Here is an 18,315-nt window from a genome sequence, read left to right as displayed (position 1 = left end):
TATTACGCGGCTAACTAAATAAAATATTTGAAACGCCTAAAAGGTAGATACTCGTTGAAAAATTAAAGTAGGCTATATCAGCCTTTTGGAACCTGCCTTAATCATACAGTATAGAATGCTATATGACAGCAAACAGCAACTGGTCGATTACTATCAACAGCTTCGAAAATATATATCGATATCTAAAAGTTAAACTTGATGGGGACCTTTCTTCGCGACCTGTGTCAGTAGCTCGCTTATGTATGGAATTTAAGTAAAAATTGCTTATATATATATACATAGTTGTAAGCATTTGCTAAACAGCGCGCGCCTGCTAGGAAATTCATGGAAAAAAAGCAGATCCCTCTTAACACCCTAATACACGTTTGATTGAGTATGCATTAATTACATGTTGATTGTCATGTGGTAATAGTTTACTCGACTGTACTTAATCAATATGGTAATCATACGGTTTGCGACGCTATGTGAGCATGGAAGAACCCCCAAGAGCCTGACTCCCGACGACGCAAGAGACGAAAATAAGATTTTTATTTTCGTAGAAACAATATTACTTTCTATACTATTAAATGCTTTAGAATTAAATCTATCGATCGGTATCGTCTATCAATCCATATATATCTATATAGATTGATAGACGACAGTGATCGATGCTAACAGCCTGTACGTTTTATCCTTGCTTGAAAATTCTATCACATTTTCTTGTTATGACTATTGCGTCTCAGTTGATAGCATTGAAAACATGAGTTTTGATTATTGTAGACGAAAATGAACCGAGACAAAGCTAAGCAGAGAGATCAGCTACCCAAATCCCTTCTAGCCGCTTTCAGTTCAGTAGTTAGCTAGCTTATGTATCGCATACAGCATATCGAGAGCCGGAAGGAAATTCATGGTTACCTAGCTCAATTATCTAGCCTCGAACATATCGCTGATTATGTCACTAGCTAAAATTAGTGCTACTTCAACATTTTGATACTCGTATAGGTTTTCACATCTGCTAAATTTTGAACGCGTTGTGTCCACACGCTACACGTATACGCTCAGTAAATATCCGCTAATATTTTGACTTAATTTAGTCTAAAATATCGAGCAACTTAGCAAATTAGCTTGTCATCAGTGTTTACTGTCAATCAATGTACGATTTATATATTCTTATGTACAATCTCCGATAGATCATTCGAGCTCTCCAAACAGGACTGCGTTAAGAATGCATCAGATTATGTATTACGCTGCGAAGAGACGGATTTAGTATCAAACACCATTACATTTATTTTACAGTCATCTGTCTAAAGACAGTTCCACTCGAGTATATCTAATGCTTTACAATGATCAGAGGCATCTTTCACAATGTTCTACGGTACGTCTCAGCATATTAACATGTGGATATCGTTGCCCTCTGGGGCAATCTGTGCAACAGTCATACAAAAAAGGCAAAGCACATACAGATTACATTTGTTTGTTCAAAGAAGCACCAAAACCATGTATTTATATATACACAGAATATACAATGCTATATACATATATAGCATTGTATATTCCACACGCAGCCCAGTGTCTCAGGGCGCTCGTCAATTCCATAATTCTCTTTTTAACTACTGCTCGTTTATTGGTTGTGCGTATATTCGTCCTCCGTGGTTAAAATCCGGTAGCGATCATTTCCAGGTTTTCCTGACAGATACATCTTCGGCATCCCGCTTGACCAACACTTTGACCACAGCCATCTCAAAGTCTTCTTGGGTAACGTGCATCCGGCCTTCTCGCAGGGCGTACATACCGGCCTCCGTACAGATAGCCTTGACCTCGGCACCTGATGCGCCGGCCATTTTTTCGACGATCTTTTTCAGGTCGACATTTCGGGTAAGGTTCATCTTTCGGGAGTGGATCCGTAAAATATCGAGACGTGAACGTTCGTTAGGTGGTGGGAACTCAATTTTTCGATCAATACGACCCGATCGTAAAAGGGCAGGATCAAGCACGTCAATCCGATTCGTTGCCATTATCACTTTGATATTTTGGGTCGGCTCAAATCCGTCCAATTGATTAAGCAATTCCAACATTGTACGGTGAACTTCAGAGTCATTGCTGTCGTTGTCGGCTTCTATTGTTCGCGCACTGCCGATTGAATCGATCTCGTCCACGAAAATGATTGAAGGTGAATGTTTTCTAGCCATAACAAAGATGTCGCGCACCATACGTGACCCCTCTCCGATGAACTTCTGCACAAGTTCTGAGCCGGAAACGCGAATAAACGCACACTTTGTATGATGTGCTACGGCTCTAGCCAGCAGAGTCTTGCCGGTACCCGGCGGCCCATATAAGAGAACGCCTTTTGGCTGGGTTATACCCAGCGCTTCAAATAGTTCCGGGTGTTTTATGGGGAGCTCGATCACTTCCTTGATTTCCTTTATTTGGTTGTCCAACCCGCCTATCATTGAAAAGTTCGAATCGGGCACCTTTTCTACCATCATAAGTGAGACCAAAGGGTCTATCTTATCGGGCAAAATCTTGTGTAACTTGTAAGTATCCTCGCGCAGAGCTACTCGACAATTCGGTGTCAGCTAGAAAATATCAGCACAACAACAACAACATATTTGGTGACAAACAGCTTTGTTCGAGGTTATGTCTCTTTGCTGAAATATGAAAATCATTTAAAGAATAACAGAATATTCAAATATTGACGTCGGTTACGGTACCTGTTTCATGTCGATATCAGCTTCAACGTCAACGATATACTTTTCCTCGGGACTTACGTGAACCAATACCTTGTTTTCAGAAATACGTTTAACAACCTCACCAACGTAAGAGGCCCGGTATCTTAACCGTTCAAGTTCCTCTCGTAGAGCGCGCACTTGAGCATTCAATTCGTTTCGTTGTGCCTGAAGTCTAGCAGATAATAATTTCGTACAAAACTTTTTAATTTCGATTAATCCTTCAGACCCTTTCTTATTAAGTTGGGAAAGACGTCGAGTAAAATACAGATCTACGGTTACAAGGTAGACTTCCAGCTGAACTATGATAAATTTCAACATATTTAGCCTTTCTTTGCTCGTTGTTCGTTTCGGTCGACTTCGGGCGTAAGCCACCGCTAAGAGCGTAATTCTATCTCTTCTCCCTGTAAATTGCTTTAGATCTATAAAGTTGGAAACTTTCAACTGTTTTCAATTTTTGGGACACATTCGTCTGGTATTGATCCTTGAGCTAGTAGGAATAGTCTTATTCGACTTACCTAATATCTTTCCAGTAGACCTACAGAGACTACAGTAAATAATACCAGTTCACTTATATTTGCTAACGCTGATTTTTTAATTAGCGACGGCAGATGGGTTTGCTACGATTACGATGACATTGCTTTCCCAAGGATTATATCTGCTAACCAATAACCTTGCGTTACAGAATTAGAACCAAAGGGTGAATTGCGACAATTTACGTGCAATCGAGGGTGCTTAACTAGCTATACTTTGTTCAATATATTTTCTAGATAAGTTGGAGGCGAAACTAGTCGATTCTAAGTCCTTGTGTAAAGTAACTACTATTGAAGCATAACATTAACGCCTTTTTTATGCCTCGCTATTTCTGCTAGAGAAAATCGAAAAGGGCCTTAAATGTGATAGAAATAGATCTTAAAATTGGATCGAAAATGCACAAGATAATATGAAAGGGTTTTTGCTTAAACCCACTAATATGACTCCTTTTTACTAAGCCCTTTACGTTGATTAAATGTACTTAACAAATCAATTTTTTTTAAAACAGTTACCAACTAACTTGAGAAAAAGTAGTGTATTGTCACAAAGCGTTGGCGATTCGTGTGATTTGTCTATGCAAAACAGGAAAATGGATAATAGGAAGTTAAAAATGTAATGTAACATTTACTCGCACTCCGACATAGTGCGAGAGACCTTTCCAGGACATATCTTTCTTTCATTTAGAATCGATCGTTGCCGCTTGCAAACGTTAGCTGACATCCGCCTCTAGTGTGCACGCTGTTTCTCGGGTTCAGCTAGAAAGGTGCGCGTCGATTCCATCCGGGAGCCATAGGTCACTGGCTGGAAGAACCTAATAGAGCTCAACATTGACGTACAGATGAACGTACCGGAGAAACAACGTACAGATCAGAGAACGAGACTGAACCTATGAATTGCAAGAGGATAACACGACAACGAACTTCGTGTTTTTTATTACAGGTCATATTCATATACAACCTTCACAGTCAACCTAAGACTAGATTATAATTTTAATAGTACCGTTCGAAGCATCTTTTTCACTAATGTCTCGATTATTTTTGGGGCCCAACTAAAAATTCAACAGGCAAAGAAAATTCAAACAAATGGAACATTTAATGCTCATTGGCAAATAGTTACAGAGATTCAGCTATCGTACAGCACATCGCGATAGGGCATTGAGGCCTCTCACCCACTACGCGATACAACAAATATCTAATTAATTGTTATCTAACTAACAACTGGTATTAAAAATATTGACCTTGCTGTGTCGATAAGTGTGAGCTTCAGAAACGGTGTGGTCTAAGTGTATATTGGGTCCCCCGTTGCCATGGTAACCATGTTCTTGCGTCCCTTGCCGGTAAATTTCAACGTTCGCGTATGGTTGCTATAGCATGTGGTTATCGTGCGGTTTTATACATCTGCTGAATACACCCTATGTAGGCCCATAAAAACCTATTTCAATTAGATCTTTCAGTGAGAACAAGGCCTTGATGCTATATCGACTAGATGATTCCGAAAGCAACTCGAAGGCGTTAAAAAAGGCAATTGTGAACTCTACGTAGAGTACTTTTGCATTTGAACTTTTGCGTTGAGTTTAATCAGCACTTTGATGTTTGAAAGGTTTAGAATAGGTTAGATTTAGATGTAGATACTTTTAACAGTGGCGAAATGCAGAAAATTGATCAGTGCGAGGAAGCTAGTCATACTATGTATATATAAAACGGAAGTCGTCTGGAGCCTGTAATTAAATTCAAACAACCTATGCCTGAAACTGAATATAAGCACCAAACTAGCTTTTAGTACGAAAAAAAAGTTTCACAATAAACTCGTAATATTTGTCAAAAAATATTTAATTTTAATCGTAGTGTTCGTGTAGTGAAATTGATTGACAATATACATATGAATTAACCCTATTCACAGATACGATTGACCGATATTGCGACAATATTAAGGCACATATTTAAACTATAGAGAAAACAAAAGGGCCTACAAAAGAACAGAGGATTTGAAGCACAATGTTTCTTAGCCTTTCGTTGTCGTGGTCAAGGACGTTTATTGACTCATCTTCAATCGATTATGCCTATATGACGGCACAAACTAATCAATTTATGTGCTTGAATCTTATGGTCACTCGAATCTCGTAAGTTAGCTTTTCAAAATTTGTCAAAACAAAAAATTTTTTATTCAGTCGAGCTATATGAGAGCAGGTACGACTCTTCCCAGTGAGGCCATAGAAGACCTCACTTATTATATAGATCTAGTTATTCTGAAAATAAAAAAACAGCGCTTTTCTACACGACATTTGATTTGTATGGGTTTATACATGTCTGGAGTCTTTGCTATATATGCATTGACTAAACGATACAATTAAACAACTATTGCGTTAAATGGCGGCAGACATTATTAATAAAGATCTGAACCGCAAACGAATCATGGTGAATCAATCGCTATAATCAATAACTGTCAGTATCATAAAGGCTCCTCAATTTGTGTGATCTAGTCGAATAAAAAAGGAATTTCTCCTAGAAATTCCTTTCTTTTGGTAACGTAAGATAAAGTAAAATATAAAGTAAAAATTCTTTTCCTCCTAGGAAAAGAGCCGTTACCTTCGAAGGTTCCTTGTCTTGTATGACACAATGTTCTCGAGTACCTCAATCTTTGCAATATAGTAATTCCGTAGGCCAGGTTTCGAGGGACCAGACCGCCTTTTCTTCCTGCCACCTATCTGCACGTGTTTGAATCATCAAAGAACCATAATTTAAACGCGCTGGTACAGCTGAAATGCTTCAAATAAATCTTGTTAATATCTAAGCACCCGATTCCTTCTTAACGATTTTAGCACTTTTAAACCCAATCGTAATTTAGATTAGTACCGACCACAAGCAGTCTTACGTAAAAGCATTTGACAAAAGTGAACAATAATCGCTATACGGTCCGATGACGACACATGAGGCGATTTTTACCTAATATTTTAGTTTTTTTTTAAACTTTTATTTTTTATTTTTACATTTTTTTAGTTTAGGAAAAAATTAATTTAGAATTGAATAATAATAATAAAAAAAAAAAACAAGCTCAAATCGGTATTTTTTTTTCCTGTTGACACTATACTCCCCTTCGTAGGTGACCCCCGAGGAGAACGATCAGCGCTTGGGCTGCCTTTCTTCAGTGGCGTCTGACCTTTACCGACCTTGATTGGTGGTACCGATTCGATAGAAGAAGACAAGTTATCCACCTGCCCTTCGAACTGCCCCGGACTTTGGGCATCTCGTTCGCGCTTGGCAGTGCATTTCGTCAAGGGCGTTTTTTTGGAAACGCCTGACACAGTACTTTCAATTGACGACGCCTCTACTAAGCTTGAACATGTTTTCATTTTAGCCCAGTCCGTTGCATCGGATTGCCCTGACTCAAGCACTAAAGATGAACCTTCATTCATCATGCCTTTTTCCGACTTTTTGTCCGCTCCTTTCAGACACTCTGCTTCTATGCTAGTCTCCTTCAAATCCTGTCTAGCATCACTTTTTTGAGTGCTGAGTGTATACGACTCACCTTTTTGGGAGCCTTCTGTAGTATTGCTGCAATCCTCTTTCTTTGGTATGTGCTCAATCTTTATTAGTTCTATTTTTCTCACATCTGCAGGCTCAAAGGCGTCTTTTTTATGGTCGTCCCTTTTCAGCATATTCTTTATTTTATCCAGATCGTTCTTTAAACTCTCTGAATGGTAGTTGCTCATAAGCGCGCTTTTAATCTTTACCTTATCTTTTTTTCTGCCTGTCTCTGGTTCCGGCACACTTTCTCTTTCACTCGTTTTCAAGACGAGTTTTGCCACCTTTGGGTCTAGATCGAACCCAGTGGGTTCCTTGCCAGCCTTGTTATTGTGCTCATCAGCGTTCAGGGTCCCCGACTCTTGCTCGTCTCTTGTCTTCCTACTCTCTGATTCTGGTCCATTTTCTTTAACACTTGCGTTTAGCAGATTGTCCGCGTTTTTGGTTATATTTTTTTGGTTGTCGCTTCTTGAATTCTCAGAATCTGTGTTCTTTTTCTTCACGTCTCCAGGCATGTCTGAACGGCTGTCTTTCTGGTTGTAGTTTTTGCCTTTCTAAACTGTCTGACTTCAGTCGTTATTTCGTAACGAGCGTTCTGCTTCACACCTTTGCCTTTAGAATCCCTAAATCTAAAGTTGCCTATCCCAGTGAATATTCTTCGTGAAAGTCATCTTTTCTTGTTTTGATTGGCTCTTTGTTTGTGACCCTGTTGGTTGATCCACCTGGATGAATTGACTTCAGTTACCTTAAGAGCTTCGTTAACAAGGCTTTGTTGTAGTCAAAGATGGTAATGACACTGCGCTCTCGGGCGATTCCGCGTTTTTAAGAAAAATTGGCTGCTCGAACTCCAACTCTGAACTTACTCAGACGCTATATTTAATCGAAAGAAAACATGTAAACATACTCAGTCGGATGCAATGACTTGATGTTTATTATTATTACCCCTGTAAGAATGTTAATTGCGTCTCGATTGTTTAGTACAATTAACACTCCGCCATGTAAACTTCATAAAAATATTATTGAACAATAACGATATTCTAAGTTTCTATTCTTAGTAATAGGTCCGTTTAAACATCTATCTCTCTACCTCTAGTTCCCTGCAAGATTTATGATGATAGAAGAGGTTGAGTGATATGATAGAATACTTCTCTCAACATTTTAATCGAACATCCTTTCCTACTATAGTTTCTAATCGGAACGTTGCAGACAGGCCTCTCCAGCAAGAAGAGGACAAAACGATCAGGCCGCGCTTTCCTTCGACAAAGTAAATATTTTGCCCCGGGTTTTTACTCTAAATCTGAGGCCCCCATTAATATAATTGTGCGCTGATCATGAGTAAGATGCTGTGATCAAACCTGAGCCTTTGGTACCGACCGACTTCGCAGATGTGGACTTCCTATTGGGTTAAACCCAACAAGTGGATAGAATTTTCACCTTCCAGGTGATACACGAGATTCTTCAAAAGTTTCTTGATTATGGGGTAAAATATTTCTAGGTATTCGATATAGTCATAGATTCCTGTGGAGTACTTCGTTTCTTTAGATACAAAGCTGTTGCCTCGAATCGAAACGGCCATTTCCTCATCACGCTCATTATCGCCGAAGGAAACAAAGGCAGATTGAACGTGTATTGGCTACAGAATGATATGAACTCATGAATATAGCTCGTAAGATCGATTATTACTCTATCATGCTAAATTTTCATATAACAACATGTACGAAGATGTCCACTGACTGTCGTACGCTAAATCAGTCGCCTTCTTATTAGACGTTAGACTGCCGTTGAGTTAAGGACTACGTATCTAGCCGAGTCAAATGTTGATAGACATTGTTTTCTTAAGAATAGTTTCTAGTTGTTGTGTTAATAATGGAATTTATCAAAAACAGCTTTTTTTAGCCGGCTGAGTGAAGGTTTTCGAGACTTTTATTTTAACGCTGTTTAGGATCCTTTGTCTCAGCTTATGAAAATCGTCGTTGCTTTGAAAGCGGTGTGGAAACAAGCAATAAAGCAGGCCATCGAATTTGTGCAACTGAAGGTTCAAACTTGGTAAGGGGTTGTCCAGCGCGACCCAAATATTGGCTAAGCGCTGATGCAGCAACGCACTGCGTTCCATCACGATCGAAATATTGTTAATGTCCTGCTTGGAACAAACGTCAGCGCCAGTTCGGATCATTGTTTAAATTGGTGGCGGATACCCGATAAAAGTTGTAATTTTGTCGAATCAGCTATATATCTACGATCTACAAAAGCCCAAATATGGACAGATATGGGCGCATTTCTCCCTTGATAACACGCCGATATTATCCGCGGATATCAAATGGCGCATAAATATGAGTGGTTTCATGGAAAAAAGCATTCCATACTTCACTGGTTTACCCATTGGTCTTGGTAACTTTTAGAGTACTTAATAATACAACTTGAGAGTTGAGCTTATATGCATGTCAATTTAGTCTAAAATAATTCTAGTAATAATAATAATAATTTCTATTAAACGTATATATATATATATATATACATAGCTTTTTTAAATTTTATTTTATGATGAACTTGCCGACACGCGTCGGTCTCAAACAAAAAATCAACGTCTTATCACTGGGTTTAAAAATATTGTATTTTTATTATTCGTACGCGACCCACCACGTCAGGAAGGGTCACCTGTTGTTGAGAAATGTTCGCCCGTACAAAACTGCTAGACCGCATACTAGTAATGTATGTAGTAATGTACTAGCACTAAAAAATTCTATTTGAGTCTAGTTGGTGCTAGGGGATGGGTCAATGAAAGTGGAGATCCATTATGCGAACCAAATCTTGCCCCTTTCACCCAGAACCTTTTGCAGGTCACTCAGTGATAAGTGCTATGTGCGAAATATACAGCCTGCTTTAAAACATGGTCATTGTCCCTTCCATAAACGGATAACACAAAAGCCTTTTATAGATGAGCTGAGATTATGGGCGATTAGAAAAACTCTACCTATCGGTGAAGTAGACACCTGGCGGTAACTCGGAATAACCGACTACTCATTTAACATATGAATCAATGTGTATAAATAACTTGGCATTCCTAACGTAGTCTTTACAACACACATAGACCCATTCTAAAGACATTTTGCACTGACACCCAACCCAATTTCGAAGAATTTCTACGCTACGTTCTCTTTGCCGCAGTGGATTTTTAACGGCCGCCCTTGGAGCTGAGGCAGTAGCCTTCATCACTGGAGCTTTTTCCTTGGCCACAGGTCCCTTTCCTGCCATGGCTTCTTATAGCACTACCCTATTTTTCAGCTTGCTTCCAACCACTTATGCGTTCAGCAGCGGCAGAAGCACTAGCTGTAGCTGGAACTTCATGCACGACAGCATTTTCTGCATTACTTTTGAAAAAAGCCCGCCTTCAAACAGTCCCGGGCACGGAAGCCATCCTCGCCAGGCAACGCCGGTGGACAAATAATTGTTATGAGAATAGTTATTGTCCTAGTTGGGCAGACTTAACTGCCTCTCAGGCAACACGTCCTCGTTACTGTCGGCCTTTTCCTCCGAAAAACTGCGAGATTAGGTGAACTTCCATCAAGTGTTAAAACGTCAAAAGCGAGAGCTTCCTCGTTTAACTTTCCATCGTGATTTTTTCGAGAACACGGGCCATTCTGCATGCGTAAATCGATACACAAACCCTCGCTAGCGTCAGACATATTTGAAGCGACGGCGCTGTATGGCAGAATGTCAAATGCAGACGCATTCCGCATCGTTAATGTTTGTTTGTATTGAGGTTGCTATTAAATCAGGTGGAGTGCGCGTCTCAAGGGTACAGAGACCGTGCAATTTAAAGTAACGTGAAAAGTAGACTGGGTTTTAACGTGACTTCATACCGTACTAAAAGCTGAAGCGTTTGTGAACTTCTGTTAATAAGTAGCTCAACAAACTTCACAAGGGCCTCTGAAAGAGGCATTTAGGATTTTCAGTACGCTGACAGGCTTACAAATGAATCTAATAGATGCTTATGTTGAACAGAAGCTGAAAACGCGAGCCGCTAATGGCAGTAGCGTATAAAGAGAATTTCGCATTGCGTAGAAATACTCTCATATCCCCCAAAATACAATTGCGCTAACGATGACTTGTTCATTAGTAGTAGACGTTAGCCAAAACGTTACATTCGTGAACGTGAATGTTCAAAATTTCAAAAGAGAATCTTCGCCGTAAAAACGCGTACGAAGAGACACACTTGTATTTGATGACCTTTACATGACATTTGTATAGAACGCCATTCCGCATCTCGGTACCACGCCGGTTAGCTAGGCACCGCCCCAAAATGTACGCAGGTTAGTCGTAAACGTTCCCACCCTTCGATTTTGTTAAACGTCAATATTGATATTATCTAAGGTGGTTTTCTCCTTTAGAAGTTATCCTTGCAAGAAGAAAATATGTTTTCTTTTTACATGACAATAACTTATTAGAGATCTACTGTTGCCTATTTGATGTCCCGACACTCTGATTATTGTTATTATTGATGTTATTCCCAAAAGCAATATGCTACCATTTAAAGCATTTGTCGCAATTTTGCCTAACTTGCTTCTGTTACGCGTACCTAAAGCATATCAAACAAGTTGACCATAAGTGTAACTTCATACTAGGACCCTAAATAATAGCCCTAAACATCTACTAGATTTCAGTCATTCAGCAGGCGTCGATGGCAAGTAGATCTCTATTAGCATCAACTGATGGCGCAAAAGATTGCAGGACATGCTCACGGACCTTAACCTTAAACAGGGCGAGCGAGCTACTCTCTGCAAATGTATGAAGAAAAATTTAATTTTTTCTAGTTCCGAACATTTTTCGGCGCACACAGACTAATGGGTAGCAGTTTTTTATAACATAAGGTAGCAAAAATATTGTTGAGAGTGTTCCTTTTTCCTCTAAATAAGTAATAGGTTAGTTATAAACGTTAGTTCCTCAAAGATTTTGTACCTGGAAACATTACCGCGCTGTAAAGTTACCGCGCATTTAACACTAATATACAAATCTGTCTATAGCCGTTTTTTGCTTCCACGGTATAAGTTCGGGTGATGACGGCACTAAACGTTTTAGAGCTGAAAGGAAAGGCTTTGAGGCTATCAAAGAAATCCGAAAAAATTGTGACGATGAAATTTGAAAATTGCTCTAATGATTGATCTGGACGAGTACATTACCGTTCGAAGTGAGGTTTTTAGGTTTTATTACGTTCGTGCGCATATTCAGTCGGTATAGAGGTAAAATACCGATGCTATAATATTTACATTCGGTAGTGATTTGAAAAAGAACGGGACGGGTGCTATTCTTAATCTCTAAACCAAGAAGCTTTCATCACTAGATTTTTTTAAATTAATTTCTAGGAAAATGAAATTTCAGTGACGAAAACAACCACAAGGCCCGTTAGCATCCAGAGACAGAGCTAAAAACAACACTCTTTTTACCAAATGCTGTTTGGACGATTGTCGTCTGAGTTTAACATCATCGATACGAGTTACAAGGCCCATGGAAGTTGCGCACCCATAGATTTACGAGGGAGAGATGATGGATCGTCCATGGGCGAGGGTCGAGCACGAAATTAAGCCGAGAGTTCCAATTCTACTGGCTGACGGCTGAAGACGGCCAGCCTTCGCGAGCCAAACTTGAACAGTTAAAACTACGCAAACTCGAGAAGGATTGTAGGGAAGCCGTATCTGTCGTTGCGGCTACAAGTTGAGATTTTAGTGAACTTTCGCTATAAAACCGGTACTTCAGAGGTTTGAACTAGTGGAAATGGTTATTTTCATTGTTTAAATCTTGTAAGTGATCGCGAGTGGTATTGAGGAGGTTGGCAGGCTCGACGCAGATCATTCGTGGAATTACTTTGGCAGATAGAGCTAATTAAAGCGTGCCGGAGAGGGTGTTCTCTGAAGAAGGGCAAGTATCTTCACGAAAAAAGGCCCATGCACAGCATGGGATGCGGAAACTCCAAATCCGTCACTCCGGTTGAGACCACGACAGCTAACTCTACCGGTAAGCCAAGCACACCTCCACTCGGTATAAAGTTCTGTACAGCATATTAAAACTATATAAAAATAGAAACAACGCAGGTTATTGCAGTGGCTTCAAATTGGGCCTCTGGAATATTACGTTGTAAACAGTCAAGCCCCAAATACATAAGCGCCTTTATCCTCCGTTAGCAAGTATGACTTTCCCAGGATGAGTTGCCAAAGCCATTTGGTTTTTCAGTCTAATCGTAAAAAAGGCAACTGTTTTTAGTGAACACCGGGCCCACGGCTTAGGGACAAACACTGACAAATTCGACTCCATTCGTTTTATGCCCAATTTAATTCCGCACTGGAAAAGAAAATGTTAAGTTTCAAATACATTTACTGGAAACTGTACGTTATAGCTGACTGTCCTTATGTCCTAGAGGTTTTTCGGACTATTCTAGAACGCTAGGGAACGTAACACGGACAGTCAGTGGTACTCAAATCATTAATGCTGGCAGATTACGCAGCTACCCTAACATGCAGAGAAGGTTGCTTTATGATCGGCTTCTACGCGAGTTATTCGATTCTCGTAAAAAAAATAATGCGCCGAATCGATAGGCTTTGCCGACTCTAACTAGGACTTTCATGCGACGTTATCGATCCTGTTTGACAAGGAGGTGAGGAGTTCTAAGAACTAGGTCAACAATAAGCGTAACACAACATAAGCAGACTGCATTTTAAGGTGTTCGGCATTGTGAGTTAATCAATGAGCTTTTTAGGGTGTAAAATGTTGTGATACCGGACAAATATGCTCGAGTGATCGATGGAACTGGAAATGTTGTCTGTTCGGTGACAGATTTATGTGTAAGTGTTCAGAACGCGTACAATTGCATTTTACAATTGAAGTTAGAAAAAACTGCGTTTTAGATGCTTACTGCACGATAATGTATATTTGTATGGGATTATTTTTGCAGTGAAAATATACTAATGAACTCGTCCACTAACTTATAGGTTCCATCTTACTTAGGTAATTGTTTCTGTAGATTGCACAAGTTGATTCCTATTCAACTTCAGTTTGTCAGAAATTGACCACCTTCCCATTAGTACGATTTCTGATTGCGGCTGAAAATGCTTTATGTAAGCTCCTAAGTTTGAAAAGGGCTCCTGGGTGTAAGCTCAACCTATTATATACTAAATGGTTATCCGCAACACAACAGTCTCTTACGAAAAGACGTTTTTAGCTTGACTTCACTGTGATTTTTGCTAATATATGATCGTCTCTCATCACTAAGAGGTTGAAAATTTATACACAATGTGTATTTCTACATATCTATCTATTTTATCAGCCTGCAAATTATTTTAGAATGAGATCGTAACCGTTTTTAACCTTTGCGCTGGAGATGTTCCCTGATCGCCGAACTCGGATCTACCTGTATCGTCTATGAAGTACATTGTTGAAGTACAGCTATGTTAACCTAATCAAATCCTACGGCCTCAAGTAACCTCAACGAATACTTTGTTGTCATGAAAACTGAATAAAATATATAAGCCTTTTTCCTCTCATTAATTTCATATCAAAGTACGATGATTTCCTAAAATAGCTTGAGGTCCTATTTACTTTAATAGTACTTGCATCTAATTGTATATCAGAAATTCACGCCGAATTCATTTCTGACGGGAATAGGTTACCGTTTAACCACTATCTCGGTTACGTGATTTAAGAGGTTTTTTTTATACAATATAGTTTTGAGCTCCTCGTGTATCAAGTGGTCCTGTACATTGTTCAGTAGCCAGGTCATAACCATACACGCAGTGTAAAGCTTACTTCAAGTTAACTTTCGCTTATTTATGAATGATTATATAAATCTAAGTGTAGATGGTTTAAGGGTGTTGCTATGAATTTTATATATACACTTATATACAATATACTTATAGAGCTTCTTTTTTCTATTCAAAGTGATAAATTGGATTTGCTCAGAGGAACAACATTTTTTTTTGCGTAATTTTGCAATTACATGCTAGTTTAGTTAACAAACAACTATAAAATCTCTGGTCATAGAGATTCTAAAAGCTAGACGGATTGGATTTTGGAAAATAGAGACGTGCAGGGCCCTTTGATATACTTTTTACTAAAACATGTTTTTATTTTGAAAAGTCTAATGCACATGATATTGGTAATAGCGTGATCGATCTTGAATAGCTAAATGAAGAAGTTAGTATTTTGACATTTTTTCTTTTAATGCGAATAGCTGCCATCATAAGGACCTCTATTCACTTATCGTTCAACATCAATGTGTTGTCGGATTATGCGACATGTCAGGTCCTTTCTCACTTTTGGCATTAGTTTGCCGAGGAAAACCCGTTTTTTAAAAGGCCTAATACTTCAATCATGAATTCCAATATTAAACGTCACTAAGACCAATTGGGCCGTTGGCTGTCAATAACAGATTTTACCAATGTCCTCAGTGAATGTGATTGTACAAAAAATAGCGAACAGATTCAAATGGCAGGTTTTGGTTTGTGTAAAGCACCATCCTGGCAAATAAAGATACCCGAGTTTCCCTGATACGAGAAGGGCCGAGGTTTCATAGTTCCGAACGACAGGTTAACACTATCGTTATCGCTTGACTTAGTCACTGCTTGAATATTAGTTGTTAATTATTGGTTAGCTGCTTGATTTAAATAAACCCTTTTTATTTGATTGAAATAAAATTGAAAGATGGTAGACTGAGCACGGCGACTACGGGAAGCCTCCGGTCTTCGGTATCAGTTAACCGGCAAATCGTCCATAATAACGAGGTATTGTTCGGTCAGCCCCCCCCCCCCCTCTTGCTCGAGCTAAATAGCGCCGCCACTATTGCAAAATACAGAAAGCTTCCCAGCGTATACTAATAACAGCCTGCGGGAAACCGAAAGCAGATCCAAAGTGGTGCATTTTTTCATTGCTCGAACAGCTTCAATATGTTCCTCTATTCGAAGCGCTCTTAGATGTAACTTACCATGCGCCGAACAAAATTGCAAGAGCCGAGGTGACTTCTCTAGTTCAAATTGTCCATGGGGTCTCTGTTACATACTTCGGCACACGTTGTCGTAGAATGCTCCCATAAACAATTCGCTATTCCACAAACTCCTCCACTGTGGAAACAACCCAGAGTGTTTGAATATTCCATTGTCGTCAACATGGTGGATCTCTCAGTTGATCATAGAAATTTCGCCCTGGTAAGAAATACATACTTTGCATCCCTGATACATCGGCTGTGAAAACCTATGGCTACGTGTGTGTGTATGTGAGTTCCTCTGTGTATCGCGAGCTTTCGGCTGTACCTAACCGACTTCTAATTACGTCTTGAGTAGGTCTGCAGTTATGGAAGTATGTGATTCAGTCTTGCGTTTCTAAGACCTCGAAAAAGGAACCTGACCTCTGAACAACGCCACTGATTGTAGAAACAAACTTTCTAGAAGTTTTCAATTTGCAGTGCCGCAGACATCCCCGGTTGCATTTGAAATCGGTTTGGAAGATGTTAGCACGCCTGGAGAATCGGACGGCAAAGACCTTAAAAAACCACCGCGTCGTCTCGAGCGGCTTGTTAACGAATCAGGACCCATAATCACGTCAGAGGATGTTGAAGAAAAATTACGCAGAGCAGAAGAACGTAGACAAGAGGTCTGTTGTGCGTCTTTTCCTTACTTTGTGTTATGTTCGACTTAGTAGTATCAGGCAGAGTTTCAACAGAAACTACTATGATGTGAGTCAATTTTACTCAAGCGCCCATTAGGATCATAGTAAGTTAGTTATGTCTTCTCCGTATAGTTTCATCTTGTATTACTACCTAAACTTCACTGATATCAGTCTGTTCTTATTAGTAAACGCCCAAAAAGTTATCGTGGATATTACAAAAATTAACAAATTTAGATAAACAAAAAAAAGAGGTTTGCCACGACCAATAACACACTTCCACGCGAGTTGAACAATTGGAGATCCAATTTATTCTGCTTCCTCTCGTATTATACCTGTATTCACTAGAATGAATGTTTTCAAAAGTTAGTTAGTTAGATCGCATAGACGATATTAAGAAAAAACACAATAAATCTAATCTATTTCTTTCGCCAATACCATTGTAAAGCGTCCTCATTCCTGTGTGCTTTATGCTCAGTTTACGCGTCACGTTCCTTGCGAAGTGATAACTTTTTGTCGTGACATATTCTAATGTGGTATTACCATTTTATAAAAAGGCAACAAAGGTTCAAAGTCTAAAATTATATTTAACTGAACGTTATTGCACGGTGCCTCGTATTTGCCGCTATTTAAGTGACTGGTGATGATTTTTAATTTCAGATAATCGAAGAACGGGTAAAAAATTCCCGTCTGCTCGCCGAAAAGATGAAAGCGCGAGTGACCACGACCACCGATGAAACAGATCCGTTTCCGGACCGAAGCTGAAATTTCTAATACTAATAATTTATAGTATCAGTCACTATTCTATTCGTTGCTATAGTAAAACAATCAAACTCAATGGATAACCAATTACTATAGCAATTAACGAACCTGTATAATACAAGTCATTGCTTATAACAATTCAGTATGTCTTGTTTTGCTTCTGCTCGTAAGTTTTATTCATCTATTCCACACAACAGGAACTATTAAGGGGCCACAAATTTAGCAAATATGATTGTGTATGAAGTTGTTCTTGTGGGCGTTATTTCAGGTACGAAGTTTTATTATTTGGTTGAACTGACGGGGGTCGATTGTTGCTATTACCAGCGCAAATATCTAAATTGGAAATTCCCCGTCATTTCGTTCAAATTTCTATGTTTCAAGTTTCGCGTCCGCTAGCGCCGTTTCGTGTTTCATCAGACAACTGGTCCCCAGCACGAAACGAACCCTGTCTATGCAAACAGCATGTCCCCTTCACACGTTTTTTAGCTATTAGGTTGTCACGAAGATGAAACAACCCTATCGGACACAACGAGAACTGTCTGTGTGCCGTATGTCGTCGGGATTTGACCACTCAACGCGGCATAACTTCCCTACAGCGACCAGTCGGTGGATAGCAAGGACCTTTCATTGGTAGCAGCAACGTTAGAGAAGCATATTGAAGATCCATTTGTGGTGCAGTTCTACGATGTTTATGGGAATCAGTCGTAGAGGAATCTCTATTGTCACAATAGGGTGCAGTTTCGTAGCGAATTGCATATACGACTAATAGGTTCGTGTACCATGTAACAGAATGGAGTACGTCGGATCCATGGGCCAGACGGATGAACAGAATGTGAGCCTATGACGTATTTATCGATTGCCATCGTTTCTAACCACCCCGTCTGCCATATGACGCGTCCGTTCTTTTACGACCATCAACAACATCTCCGTGTATGGCCATGGTGAACCAACCATTCCGTTGGTGATAAAGTGTCCTGAATATGCCCCATTGGCTGGAGACGGATGAAGTTGTCAGTATGTATCCTTAGGAGGTTTTAGTTCTCGATTGGACAGAGCCGTGGGTTTCGCCTTACGCCTGTTTCGCCATGATACACACTTTATTTTGGCCTGTGTAGAGATGAGTCATTGTTTTACAATGTCGACGAACA

General features: G+C 39.6%; 2 protein-coding genes across 10 annotated transcripts; one reads left to right on the top strand and one right to left on the bottom strand.

Moving 5' to 3' along the window:
* Nucleotides 1–1,258: 1,258 nt before the first annotated feature.
* Nucleotides 1,259–7,275, bottom strand: LOC111253494 (26S proteasome regulatory subunit 8-like). Its single transcript, XM_086992543.1, has 4 exons — nucleotides 6,327–7,275; nucleotides 5,825–5,960; nucleotides 2,691–2,880; nucleotides 1,259–2,555 (listed from the first exon to the last, which is right to left on the bottom strand). The coding sequence occupies exons 1-4, from the start codon at nucleotides 7,273–7,275 to the stop codon at nucleotides 1,650–1,652; spliced, it is 2,181 nt and encodes a 726-aa protein (XP_086848669.1). The 3' UTR covers nucleotides 1,259–1,649.
* Nucleotides 7,276–9,321: 2,046 nt separating this feature from the next.
* On the top strand, nucleotides 9,322–17,309 carry LOC111253495 (uncharacterized). Of its 9 annotated transcripts, none has more exons than XM_086973681.1 (5): nucleotides 10,172–11,070; nucleotides 12,137–12,769; nucleotides 13,509–13,593; nucleotides 16,206–16,393; nucleotides 17,066–17,309. In XM_086973681.1, exons 3-5 carry the CDS (start codon nucleotides 13,590–13,592, stop codon nucleotides 17,168–17,170), a joined length of 297 nt encoding a protein of 98 aa, XP_086829807.1. In that variant the 5' UTR covers nucleotides 10,172–11,070; nucleotides 12,137–12,769; nucleotides 13,509–13,589; the 3' UTR covers nucleotides 17,171–17,309. The 9 variants fall into 9 exon arrangements, with proteins under 9 accessions (XP_086829803.1, XP_086829807.1, XP_086829804.1 ...); XM_086973678.1 differs by lacking the exon at nucleotides 13,509–13,593 and adding an exon at nucleotides 11,415–11,543; XM_086973679.1 differs by lacking the exon at nucleotides 13,509–13,593 and having other exon boundaries at nucleotides 10,172–11,062.
* The last annotated feature ends 1,006 nt before the right edge of the window (nucleotides 17,310–18,315 follow it).

This window comes from Varroa destructor, unplaced genomic scaffold (genome assembly GCF_002443255.2).
Source record: "Varroa destructor unplaced genomic scaffold, Vdes_3.0 BEIS01000006.1, whole genome shotgun sequence".
Lineage (NCBI taxonomy): Eukaryota > Metazoa > Arthropoda > Arachnida > Mesostigmata > Varroidae > Varroa > Varroa destructor.
Note: the sequence above shows the minus strand (reverse complement) of the source record. Positions and strands in the feature narration are given on the sequence as shown.

Excerpts from the sequence above, each read along its gene's own strand:
- LOC111253494 (XM_086992543.1), bottom strand. The coding sequence starts at position 7,275 with ATGCCTGGAGACGTGAAGAAAAAGAACACAGATTCTGAGAATTCAAGA. Across the intron at positions 5,961-6,326 it reads GGGGTCACCTACGAAGGGGA|GATTCAAACACGTGCAGATA; the intron begins GTATAGTGTCAA and ends TGGTTCTTTGAT. Across the intron at positions 2,881-5,824 it reads AAGACAAGGAACCTTCGAAG|ACTTCAGGCACAACGAAACG; the intron begins GTAACGGCTCTT and ends ATTATCTGCTAG.
- LOC111253495 (XM_086973677.1), top strand. The coding sequence starts at position 10,060 with ATGCGTTCAGCAGCGGCAGAAGCACTAGCTGTAGCTGGAACTTCATGC. Across the intron at positions 10,311-16,188 it reads CCGAAAAACTGCGAGATTAG|AAGTTTTCAATTTGCAGTGC; the intron begins GTGAACTTCCAT and ends CAAACTTTCTAG. Across the intron at positions 16,394-17,065 it reads CAGAAGAACGTAGACAAGAG|ATAATCGAAGAACGGGTAAA; the intron begins GTCTGTTGTGCG and ends TTTTAATTTCAG.